We start from the raw sequence: 13,663 nt of genomic DNA on the forward strand, positions 1-13,663 counted from the left end.
TCAAAGTTCACACGAATGTCTGACTCCATACCTCGATCCATGTGCCAATTTTTTCCTGGCTTAAAGGCCGACGAAAAAAGAGGGTCTTTTAGGAAAGACATCAACGTTTTTTGCTCTTTACGTTCTGTTATCATTTGACATTGAGTGATGGTGTAAGTCACTTTGAACGAATTCAGTCGGCTGGTGTCTATTCTGGTTTGGTTTAATTTGATAGTGTAGCCGTTGTAGTCTCTGCATGGCCGAGTCTCGGGCTAGGTCGAGGACAAAAATCGCGTTAAACGCCGACCTTCATTTTGTTAGGTCGACTCGTCGATTGCTTCAATCGATGTCGGATTAGAATGATTATGTCTCTGTTCGGATTGTTTCGCGCATTGCTGTCCTTTTTTTTTCGGCTCCTCCGTATTTCTCTGCTTTCAGGAGTTGATCAGTACAGCGACTGCCGACTTTGCAGTGTTGATGCAAGCTCTGCTTCTAGTGCTAGATGTGGACTTACTGCAATGCTGACGTTTAACACCTGCACAGTTTCATAGTACATTTAGTACTCGCATCCCCAGCGTCATTGGTCTTTCTGGCCAGCGTCCTACCAACGAATATTGCTCCTTGCGAGAAAGAGTAGAATATTCGACTTCTTGGAACGAGATCTGCTGCTCGCAGCAACTTGGTTGATTCATTTTTACTAAACTCCATCCTTTTTTAAAGAAGAAGATCAAGGGATGAAGGTGGTCTCACATTGCGTAGGACGTCGATCTGCAGGTTTTGCACGGTTTCACTGCCTTTTGAGACGCGCGCTTGACGAACTCCGAGGCCTCCGGAATGTCCGCGCACCGGCACGACAGAATGCAGCGGAAGACGCGCTTGAAATACGGGTGCTTGGTGGCGTAGATGATGGGGTTGATACATGAGTTGCAAAAGACGATGGCCGCCGCGTAGGGCACGAAGGGGTCGCTATCGTCGTAGAGCAAGCAGACGCTGTAGGGAGTGAGACAGAGCAAGAACGCGCAGACGACGTAGAAGAGATTCTTGGTGATCTCCACCTGCCGCCGGAGCTGGCGCCCTTTCAGCGTTGTCGCCCGACTCGAGCCCACACGCTGCGGATTGTTGTTGCTTCCGTTTGCCTTGGTCGACGGGCTTTTACATGAGTTTCTGGAAGGGGAAAAACGGAAGAAAATACAGCGACGTTTAGTGAAGAGAAAAAATAAACGATGCATGCGTTATATGTGTATGGACTAAATTGCACTAATAAAATCACTTCGCTGACCTTCCAGCGACCCAACGTACACATAGGCCAGTTTTATAGACTGTGTAACAACGCTCAGTCAGTGTTTGTGGAGAAATTGATATTCGCTATGCGTTCTTTATGGTATGCGTATCAGTCAACACGGTGATATTAAAAGAATCGGACAAGTCCCTCTGATTTTCAATAAATCTGCGTCGTGCTCAGCAGACGAGCCAGGTTTTTTTTTTTAATCATTATTACTATCATCATTGGGAAAACTGAGCCACATTTTCTTTATTAGGAAAAACGAGATGGTAAAATGAAAACCATGAGAGGAACAATCATGTCAGGTCGAATAACTGGACGTGATGTCATCGTGATTCCTCCACAATTTGTGTCCTCGCCAAGTCGTACCCCCATCTGGGAGATTTTTCGATTGCTAAATGGCCCCCAAAGGGCATCATGGATCGTTGACTACATACTGCCTTCCGCATTTCATCACCATCAAATATCAATGAACCCCGAGGCAAAATAATGGCGTACATTGCAGAGGGGGAAAGGGATGCTGGTATTTTGGTCAGACACGAAAGAGAGAGCGAACGAACAGGAAAAGAAGAGAAAAGGCATTGGGAAAAGTATGAAACAAACAAAAGCAAACAGGCAACCTAAATCGGCCAGGTGATAAGCACTGAATGATCGGATAGATAACCGAGAGCTTTATATAGCGTTTTAACATTCCTTCATATTTCTATTATGCCTGAGCGTTTAATGTCCACTTCACAGCAGGTAAAAAGGTTGAGAAGCTCAAGAAGGGCATTTGCTGAAATGAATTATCTCGGGGTTGAATGTTGACGTATTATTATCATTTGTCGCGCGAGGCTGTCTAATTGAATCACAGATAAGTGAGCACAGGACGCGCGCGACGTATTATGTCATCCTATACTATGCATCTAGCGCTAAAGCAAAAGGAATAGTGCAATTATCACTTCGGAGGAACACTTGAGATAAGTTTGGGGCGATAACGCGGCAGTGTGACCTATTTTGGGGGGCTGCTTCCGGCAATGTTTGACCCTTGGTGTTTCAGCAATGCTCTTTAGATAGGAAGTCATTTTACTTTGGCGTCAAATTGTGATTTGAAAGCTCCTCATCCGCCCCACCTCCCCCCTTCCTTCCCATATCCAGTTGCAAGAGGATGTCTCCAAAATGCAAAGAGAAATTAGTGTTAAGTAACCTTGAACTTTTGAAAGCCTTTGAGAACAGCGTTTGTACCTCCTTGGTTCTGTTTCCCCTTCCCCCAATGGCCTCCCGCTCCGTTGCATCAAAACTACGGTTATGGTACATTTACTATTACCATAGAGCTACAACGCGTCATAACTCCATGATGATACTACATTATATCTGTATCTACATATAGCACCGTTATCTACCGATGCCGGCCATATGCACGGTAGAATAGATGGCATCGTATGGCATATTGGCATCGTACAGCTAATGGCTGACTCTCTATCAAGCACTATGAATGGTAAACGCTCACCACTTGATTGGCACGAGATATTAAAAAAAAAAAAACACGAAAAATGGTTGAATTACAGATGTTCAAATCCTTGAGCAGGTTGCCAAGTTGTCACCTTCAGGAAAACCACAGACCTGTGTACAAACCCCCTTCTCTGTCTCTCAAAACAAGAGAACAAAAAAATGTGTCTTTCGGTGTCAGCATTACTGAAAAGAACTTCAAACTGGATTTTCCCCCTTCAAGGTAATGATAATAATACGCTACAATACCGTACATCGAAACTAGGGGCACAGCCAACTCGATTTCCAGAACGCTATTTGAGCTATACGGGTATGAAAGTCATCATAAATTGTCAACAAAATGTTTTGTTATTTGCCAAGAGTACAAGGACGGACACACACTCGCGCGCGCACGCGCACATAAGGAAAGAAATTATAATATCATTGACGGTAAGATCATGTCGTAGCCTGGCCGTATGTATTTGGTACAGTCACGACAACACGTACGTGTTTAAAGGCATAATATACCATTTGCACACGAAACAAAAACCCAGCATTAGTACTTTAAAATAGTTCTAAAATGTGAGTTAGGGATAGAAACAACCACTGTAAAAATCTGAATCCTTATAATCGATGTTACGTATTGTTAAATACTCAAAATGTGAACAATAGGTATAATAAAAAAGTTTCCAGACTAAACCGTCTACAGTTATGGTTGAATGACAAAAATACTGATATCTTCTTTTATTTTAGGCTTTATTGCGAAAATTTTATATGGTAGAATGTTTTTGTGATACAACAGACCTACACTTATGCATCAAATGTGATATCTTGAAAATTTTTCAAATCACTGCTCCCAAAGGTAAACTGGACCTTTAAATTTCACTCAATGCATTACAAATGCGGATGTGTGGAATATCACAGTATCTTGGAAAAGTAGGGGGAACTCTCGAACCACGCCCCATGTGAAATCGGGTTATGCCACTATATATTAAACTGTGACACCGATATTTTATAATCACAAAAAGAGCGCATTCAATTTACGCACATTTTCTTTATTATCACTATTATTAACATAGTGGCGTAGGCTTACTGCAAGAAGCCCCAAGGAGGGGAGAATATCGTCGAGTTTACTATAGGAATGGATTATCTCAAGCAAAGAATCATTTAAATTGGTAAACGACTGGAAGTAAGGCAATGACTAGCGCACGTCGGAGACAGTGAGATGAGCTCAAGCATTTATCTTGTCACATTGTACCTTCAGTCGCATTGATAATGCGACATGTCTCACTCAAAGTCGCTCCTGCGGTGTGCCTTCTGGATGTCATGTTAGTCGTAAAGCTAAAAAAAAAGAACGAGACAAGAGCACAGTCAGACAGACAGGGGAGCAAGGCTAGCACCATACTCGCAACAAAGCCGGTGTTGTTCGAGGACTGTTAACACTTAGCCCCTGCGAGGGAAAAGGTTCGAGTTCAGCGTAACTTTTTATTCTCCACAAAATCCCCATCCCCCCCCCCCCCCAAAAAAAAAGATACACACACACGCACATCAGGAGCAATGCACATTATTTCATGTACGTGGTGTTCAATGTTGTTGGCAGACGGTAACTTCGGCATTATATTGGGTGCAATCAGCCATTTACCAATATTCCTAGCAATACACGCCCCCGTAATTTTCGCAATTATTCAGGAGACACACCTTAAAAGCAGTTAATCAAGGACAAAGAATTTGGAGCTTGAATATGAAGTAAAAACAACAGAGACACATCAGAGAGAAACATTAACAAGGACGAAGAAGACAGGGGAACACAATTATGGAAGAGCGACAGATTGTATTTGAGCAAACAATGTGATGAAACTGGAACTAAGAAGCTAACGGCTGTGGGAGGAGCGTAGCCATGATAAATCCTCTTTTCGTCGCTATAGTAACTGAAGAAACAGACATCTGGGAGAGAGATGAGAAATAAGTGGATATTGTGGATGAAGCGAAAGATAGAGCAGGCGAAACACAAGGGTGATCTGTAAATAGAATCATATAAAGGCCAGTGAAAGAGAAAGGGATAGAAAGAGAAGGAGTGAGAAATGTATGCGACACTCAATGGAAACATGGAAAAAGACACATTAAGTTGTAGAACTGTACTATTGCAAACAATGCATACTGCACGCGCAATCAAGCGATCACTGTCTTCCAACGTTATTTTTTCATTCCATAAAGGAGCGATTTGCAGTGCGCTTCTGACTCTTCCCCTACAGAATGTAAGTGCAGGGTTGTACAACCAGGGAGGTGGTTTCCACCTCCTTCCTATGGGGTTGTCTGTATATACCGCGGGACCCGAATGTTATAAAATGTCCTTCTGACTATACAAGTATTATGACGTGTGACTGTCTGTGTCTCATCGGATGTGCAAGTGTTGTGTATCGTATTCAGGAAGGATTGACTGATCAATCCCACGGTACAGTTTCAGCTATTTTCAGGAGTCAAGATTACGGCGATGTCAAGGGCTCCAATCGGACATGCGGTCTAAATGCATGATTGTGCAATCGCCTCCGAAGCCGAAGTGTTCAGGTTCACATCCTATATGATAAATTTACACGCTGAACATAATAAATATGAACCAATAAAAGGTGGGATCTACCTTTTATCACGAACACTGTTTTACTTTGTTTTTGGATAGCTCAGCCATTTCAGAACCGATTGAGGGACATTACTTAGCTGCTGCTGCCTCATAAGCAAGAAGAAGAACCGATTTTCATCAAATAAACTTTGAATACCTCATAGAATCGTATGCTCTTTAATATGCCATTTAAGTGGTTTCTACTCATCTCGCTTTAAAACTTCAAATCCAAATCCCCCATCTTGACTAATACTATACCATCCCTTTCAAGATATTCACCTCCAGACATGTGCTTTATGTACATGTTACAGGTATCGGGGTCTCCTACGACATTCAAGAACAAAACGAGAACATTAACCAGGTGTACTTTTTTTCTGGCAGTTTTCCAACACATTCAACGACCTTTGGTCACTCTAAGGCTTCTACCTGGACACGAAAGAAACAGGATCTACCTATTCGACCTTCACTAAAAATCTTATAATGATCAATTAAGTTATTCAGAACATGCAACACCGCACGTATGGTACTTCAGCGAATGATACCTGTTTCGACAACTTGGCACTAATTGAGTTTCGAATAGTGAAATAGAATGATTGAGCACCTAATGGACGGCGGCAACATTGAATCCAACATGAGTTTGATCCTTGTGGTCATACAACTGCAGGGGAGCGATAATGCTGTAGTCTGTTCTTTGCGTGTTCAGTTTTAGTTTTATGCCACTTGAGATGAAAAATCAACACATGATAATGGCGGAACTCGGAAACAAACGATCAACGACAAGTTACAGGTCATCCAAGCTATCTTTTTCTCACCTCGCCAACACGTTCAGGCTGGACCTGCAGCAGTACATGTAATTGCGGTATTGCAAACCAGGGAGGTGGGGCACCGGGCAGCCAACCTCCCTGACAGTATACTTTTCACACGGGAAGCGGTAGTGAAGTATAGCTGATACTAATCTCACCATGGAGTTTATATAAAGCAGTTGTACCACCATGATCCCTCACCCAGCAGTCCGTCGATCAAATGTACCGTAAGGCAAGTGCTACATAACCGCTTGCCCGATTTCCCGAGGCAAGTGAAAATCAAAGTCGAGCAAGTGTTTTGGAAAATGAGAAAAAAATGATTGCCAGAATTGGGCAAGGTAAAAAGTTATTTCATCCCCCCCCCCTTCCACAAACCCACAAAGGCCACCATACAGAAGCCAAAACATAACGATCGTTCAGTGATGCAAAACACATTGAATTTCAACAACTTTCCAACACTTACCCGAAGAAGCCCTATATAATGCAATTCAACACAGGCACTTGATTGAACCATGGAGGTAGACTCCATGATTGAACCAAGTTTTGTTACTTTGTTCAGTGTGTTTAATGTGGTGTTTTTTTTTTTTGTTTGTTTTTTTTTTTACGTGGGAATCAACGTGTGCTGTTTATTCAACAGACTTGCCTTTTATCAAGTCCTGACTTACAAGTGAGTTTCTAACTCACTTTCATATATTTTTTGGACTTTCTTTTCGGGCAAGTAAAATTTAGACATGCTCGGGCAAGCGCGTAAAAAAAAAAAAAAAAAAAAAAAAAAGTGGTTACGTAGCACCCTGCAGGCATGGCAAGTGACTGAAAATAATATATCTGATAGTTTGCTGTGTCCAGGTCTGTGTTTGCTGATTTTCCTCTCCACGCGGAAAGTCAAGGGTATACTATCGACGCCATGGAAAAATATAACGATGCGGTTGACAAATATAGGCGATTATTCTCAGAATGTGGTAGGGTAATTGGAGCCTTGGTTCGTTAAAAAATATCGCTGCTAATGAGGTGGTTATATGCCATGGTTATGGAGAAGTTATTAACTCACAGCAATAAACTTATCTCCATATATACCGACTTACACCTGTGCTAGTGTCTATGACTATTTTATTATAACTATTCCGCCCTCCCCTTCAAATTACTCTATGTGCAGATCATGTGTCATGTTTGTCCTTGCCCAAATATAAGTTACACTATTTCATAAAAATGCCTCCCAAACAAAAAGTTCCAATTGACAGCCAAGGTTTACATTTCGCACGTATATGCAAATGTTGTGTTTATCTTATTGTATTTTATACTTTTGATCGGAATGAAATAAAATGAAATAAAATGAGAAGGTTCGAGCCTCGGCTGGCATCGTTCACTGGTGTCAAAACCTGCCTATGAGCCCTGTGGTAATCAGAAAATTACTCATTTAATTATGCTATCTTAACTCATAAAACTGTTCTGAGAAGATAACGAGAACTAGGTAACAAGATTATTAACACCTCCTCCCCCCCCCCCCCATTTAGAAAAAGAAAGTCACCCACTTACCCTATTTTAAATTGATAACATGTGGGTAATAAGACACAAATAATTATGTATTTACAACACATAAAAAGTCGCGGTTGTGTAGCCTTTCTCTTTAATTTCAATTAGTAATATTTGATACGACCGCTATACTTTACAGAAGAAAATCTGAAATAGAGAGAGAGAGAGAAAAAAAAGAGGAAATTTCTTATTTCATATACAGTTCGCCTCCAACAGACTGAAAATCGTAAATCAACATGTTTTGAACAAATAGATCATGAATGGAAAAAGAAAAATATGCCAAATGGCTGCCATTTTTTATTCTTTCCAAAAAGAATACGCTTTTTATACAGAGTAACGGGAAGGAGTCTTTCATAACATATGTAAAAGGAAGAAAAAGGACGTAACTGTGCCGCAATCAGGATAATAAGGACCCAACATATTAATTGCCAATGATCAATATTTGATCACAATATTTTTATCATTGTTCGCGGTGTGACGTACAAGCCCAATTACAGACCCGGTCATGGAACAGTAAGTATACTCTGAGAGAAATTGGAATATTAGCGCCCACTGCCCGATTGATCGTGGGAATTTTGACGACAACTGAGTCGTAAATTTGTGCTGAAAAGGACGGAATAAATTACTGAAATTTCTGCAAACATGACACAGACAAAAAGTGCTAAAAGCAAAACTAAATTCACACACATATACACACATCTGCCGACACATATTTAGGAACATAGGGCTAACAGCACATTGAAGTGGTTATTATAATTAATTTCTTCTTCTCTTTTGCGGTGATAAAACTGAAAAAAAAAATCATCGATGTATGGTCGGTTCTGAGAAATAATCATCATTGTCCAATTTTGAGATATTTCTCAAAAGTTCACTTGGGTCTTAGGTTACTGGGTCAGCCTCTCTCGTCATTAGTTTTCCCATAGACAGGGAAACGCTAATCCATATTCAATTAAATAAACAGAATGACAGCGGTTTCATCTCAAGTCGGACATAAGATCTAGAAGTTCTGGCAGTTTCCCACGTCATCACGCAACAGCGAAACTGGTTACAACCATTTACAACCACGCGTGCAATATAAGACGGCGTAATAATGATATCAATATTGTCAGGGGGGAAAAAATGTTTCGTCCTAAGATTCTGCAACCATTTCCTTCCCTCTCTCATTATGTCATCATAATCACTCCGTGAACTTTTGAGGCGATTGCTACAAATCAATTCTTTACCGTTCAAATTGTTTCATGAACAAGAATACAATCCTACAAACCTTACAATAAGCGTTTTTTTTAAATATATACTAATGTATAATTTTGACTAATAACCTAAAAGTTCAAGAAAATAACATGCGAAAAAAGTTGATATTCTGTAAATATTTTACTCCATCCATCGTGTTAGATTTCACTGATCCGTTGGTTTCATTTTTACACTCTTGATGAAAGCCAATTGTAACGTGTAGTGGAGTAACAGATTTCGCTGGAATATTACGTTTGGTACCGTTCTGTGCCAATGAATCAAAATGTCCATAGATTTTACTATAGTACAAAATGATGTACCTATACATGGACAAGAAACTGATGTGGCATGCTACGGAGAATCGCTAACGTTTGACAGATCTCGAAGTGAAAGGTTGCTGCAGGTCACTGTTACATTTTGGTCAGACTCTACATATCCTGAGGTTTTTGCGGAGTCTCAGGACTTGCAAGGAGATGCAATGCAGCTTCTTACCTCACGTATGTAATTGTTGTTGTTGTTGTTTTTTGTGTTTTTACTTCTCGAAAGGGGGCTTAGTCTTGGCTCTTGTTGATGTACCTCGTCACGGTGCTTTGTTTTTTCGTCATGATGAACTTCAAAGCCCCTTGGCTCATCTCGAGGTGTTACCTTCTTGCAGCACGTACCTGCGTCTGAGGCTGGTCTCAGGGTCCGCCCACAACGCGGCATCGTCTTCAAAAATTCGCATCGGCGAATCCGGATTCGGTCTGCTTTCGTAGCGTGTGAAAACCGCGAAAAGCAAATACGAAACCTCCCTGTTTGCTCCGCGACACGCGGGGATGAGCATGGTCCCGTCATTAATTATCATCTAGGTTTAGCATGGCTAACCTTGCACGTTCACACTGACACCACCCCACCCCCCCCCCGCCATTCCAATAACATCCATTTCTCTTTATCTCCTCCTATATCTCCCTGTTCCTCTTTTCTTTCCAGCCACTAAGCACTATTATGAATTTATGAATCCGTCTGTCTCATCTTCCCTTCCATCTATCTTTCTGTCCATCTATCTATCAATCCATCTTTCCATCTATATTCAATTCAATTCAAACTTTTATATAGCAGTCATCTCCGTCTTTCACCTTATCTATCCCATCTATTCTTCTTCTCTTTATAATGTGAATGAATGTATAGGGCTAATCATATATGTTTATCTGTCTACCAATCAACCTGTCTATTCATTTAATATTCCCAATGACAAATAATTTGACAGACTAATACGAAGTATACGATCTTTTTTTTTTTCAATCTGGCTTCATCAAAAGCAGTTACTGTTTATATAAAGCTCTCATTAAAAAAAGGCAACAGTTAATTACTGGTACGAAAGCTACGAAAGCTGAGTTTGAATAATGAGCTACTTCAATTCCAATTTGACGACAGTCCAAGCATCTGCAGTAAGTCCTTTTACATTTACTTGCAGCAGATGTCATCATCTATACTTTTCAAGCGCATGACATTTTTTATGTATTATACTTTGTTTTTATGGACTGCTCTTTTTCTAGAGCAAACTTTGACAATGGTAAAATAGAAATATAAACACAGGGTGCATGACGTGAAATGAAAAGCTACTCCAAGTCCAAGATGGAGTACAATTATGCAATATAATGGCAGTAGCTTCATTTAATTGAGTGAAGATGTTAAAGTCACGTGATTTTAGGGCTCCCAGATTTTACAGACAGTCACATTGATCACAGACACGCAGGCATTACCATAAACTAGACGAGGCGGTGTCTCCTTTGGGCTTACACAAAAATCTTTACCGAATATGCTTTTACTTAAAAATACAGTCAACCTCGCTCGACTTATACAATATAAAATCGACACATGTTTATTTCACTCCGGGGGAATATTGTGTTGATGTTGTTGTTGTTGTTTGTTTGTTTGTTTGTTTGGTTTTTTTTTTTTGCTTTTTTTTTTCTTGAACTGAGCGAGTTCGGCTTAGGCGAGTTTGACTGTAGTATAGAAGAAAGAATGAATCTCATACTTCACATCAGATTTTTGTGTAAAGACTTAGGATAGGTCGGCATTGGTGACATTCATTTATGAGGAAGAGGCTTAATTTGACAAACAGTCAACCAAAATCACTGCGACTTTCAAACTATTTCAGATATAATGAAGCAGGGGGAGAGTTTCAAAGGGATTACATCATATCGCTCCATCTGATTTGCATGTGTGATTGCGACTAATCCCATATTTTGAAACTACGTATTTTGTAATCTATACAGTATTTTCCAAACGTACTATCCGTTTGGTTGAATCTACCTTTTTAGTCTATTTTTTTTTTTTACATTTCAAATCACTTTATAAGTTCATCAACAGAGAAGTTTTTCGAGTTAAGCATTATAAATACTGAAGGAAATCTTTTTGGTTGTTTGTTGTCAGTTTTAGATTGTGGCTGATTTGTTGTTCTTGACTTTTCGCATGAAGATATTTTAATCCAATTATCGAACGTAATCTGGGATTGAGATTCTATTTCTTTCTCGCTCTTCTCTTTGATGACGTGAGTTGATTTAAGTTCAGTCGAGAAGAAAAAAGAGTCTTGGCTAGAATTAAAATCAAAGACATTGTACGAACAAAACGGGACTCATTTGTTGCTCCACTTTCACTTATCTAATTTGTTCTCTGAATTTCAAGACTTCATTGACCCTCCATCACAATTCAAACAAAAATTTCACGCAAAAAAAAAGAAAGATTGCCATAATAACCTCTTATTACATTATGAATCCGAAACGTTTCATAACGCTGCCGATTCCGGCGAATCTTAGTTATACGTCACTGTTATAATAGCTCTTCATTTCCTGCAAATTGGTGGCTAAAGGTTATAAAAATAACAAGATTGTTGTTGTGATGCATTGGCGCAGAATAATAGAAACCTGGGCTTATTTTAACGTTTTCTTCCTTATTTGACGCTTTTACTGCATTATGATGTATATATTTGGACAATTCGAGACTATTTGGTAGCAGTTCTTGGTAAAGGGTGGTTTTGCTGTGTTACCATTCACAATGCAGTTCATGTGTCAGTGGGTAACTAAAGTATCTCTATAACAATTCGAGACTCAGTTTACAACAAGCGTTCCTTGCAGACGTGCATGCACGCTAACTTACAAGCTCATATATCTTTTTCTTTTATTTCATAATTGCCGGTCCCAAAAGTGTATAATTATACATATTGATTTGTGGAAAACTGTATTGTTTTTAACCTGTACTTTGTTTACTACTGTATCAAACTTTTCTCCTATCGCATTTTATAGCCCACAAGCGTGGCGGAATTGAAATGGACATTCAATTCGTTCGTTCCAGTCTATGAAAGCAAACCCCCGCGAGCGCGAGCGCACACACACACACACACACACACACGCACACAATTACACACGCTCATGTACAATTTACATACTCACTCACTACCACCACGGAGGTCACCTCCCTGCTACAACATGCCTACCCGTACTCAAAATGGCAGCATATTACTCAAATAATGGGAGAGCTTTTATTTCTTTTCACAAGATTCGTGAGAGAGATTCGACTCAAGAGCTGGTCTTCGGTTTTACAAAAACGTAAGTAATTCCTTTAAACATTAAAACCTCTTTAATTGTACCATAATCATCTTTTGTCTATAAACAGTGACAATGTCCAGGCTGACCCAGGTTTTTCACTTTCATCTATCAAGCGAGATCTTGGTATTCCCGGGGTAATGATATTTACACAGCTCTGTGGTTAAGTATTATAGTAGTGAGCAACAGACTACCCTGGACAAAGACAGTAATAGATTGCTGGTTCACGGAACTGTCGAGTTTTCAGAGTTATTTACTTTGATCTTAACATCGAGCGTTGCTTGCGACGCAATTTTGCCCTCATCGCCGCCTCGTCAACAACAACGATTTGTTCACAACTACCAAATGACAATAGTATATGATAAGTGTTGATAATGATGATGATAATGATAATAATGTGATCATGTGACGACTGTTCACTCATCAGGGTAGCCCCTTGATAGGGGGCATTTCTTTTCAAGAGCTTCGCGCCATGCACGACCATTACCCATCTTGTACATCTGGGTCACGAAGGACATAAATTAGAGCTAACAACTTCTCCTGTGGTGTTTTTTCACAATGTGCCTGGGACTCGACTCCGGGGCCTCCTTTCTAAGAGCTCAGACGAGCCTGATCCACTCTACCGATGAGCTCAAATTCATTATGCACGTTATTACAGTCATTGCATCAGTGACTAAGACGGAATAACAAGATGATCAATATGAAATGTGCAGCAGTCAAACCGATTCGCAAGAGTGAATGCAACAAAACAATCCTCGATAGGGAAAAAAAAACCATCGAAGAACGAAATATTTAAAAAATTCTTGCAATGAACAACATATACGATATATGCAAACAGAACTGAAGCATGAACTTGTCAATCACCCCAACAATGCACTATGTGGGTGTGTGGTGAGATCAATAACCTTCAAAATTGGCACCGAATCATCTTCGACACTTGTCTTTATTGGCACCAAGACGCACGAACAATGATGAAATGTTAGTCTTGACCATTAAAGAAAAAGTACTGCAATATGCCAGCCTCCAGTACTTAGTAGTTTCGCGTCCAGTGCTTATACGAGCATGACAGTGTAAAGGCATATAAAGGAACAAAACGAAAAGTAAAACTGTCAACAATTTCTTCTCATTGTTTTGGTTAATAATCGAGAGTAGAGAAATACATTGAAAACACCAA

The 13,663-nt window shown here is 40.0% G+C and overlaps 1 protein-coding gene across 1 annotated transcript in view; it reads right to left on the bottom strand.

The window, feature by feature from the left end:
• Positions 1 to 725: 725 nt before the first annotated feature.
• Positions 726 to 13,663, bottom strand: part of LOC140243775 (alpha-1D adrenergic receptor-like) — a 52,467-nt gene continuing 39,529 nt past the window's right edge. Inside the window, exon 2 of the mRNA XM_072323446.1 lies at positions 726 to 1,143. Coding sequence (XP_072179547.1) covers positions 726 to 1,143 — 418 coding nt within the window. The remainder of the gene's footprint in view (positions 1,144 to 13,663) is intronic.

Source organism: Diadema setosum, chromosome 20 (assembly GCF_964275005.1).
Source record: "Diadema setosum chromosome 20, eeDiaSeto1, whole genome shotgun sequence".
Lineage (NCBI taxonomy): Eukaryota > Metazoa > Echinodermata > Echinoidea > Diadematoida > Diadematidae > Diadema > Diadema setosum.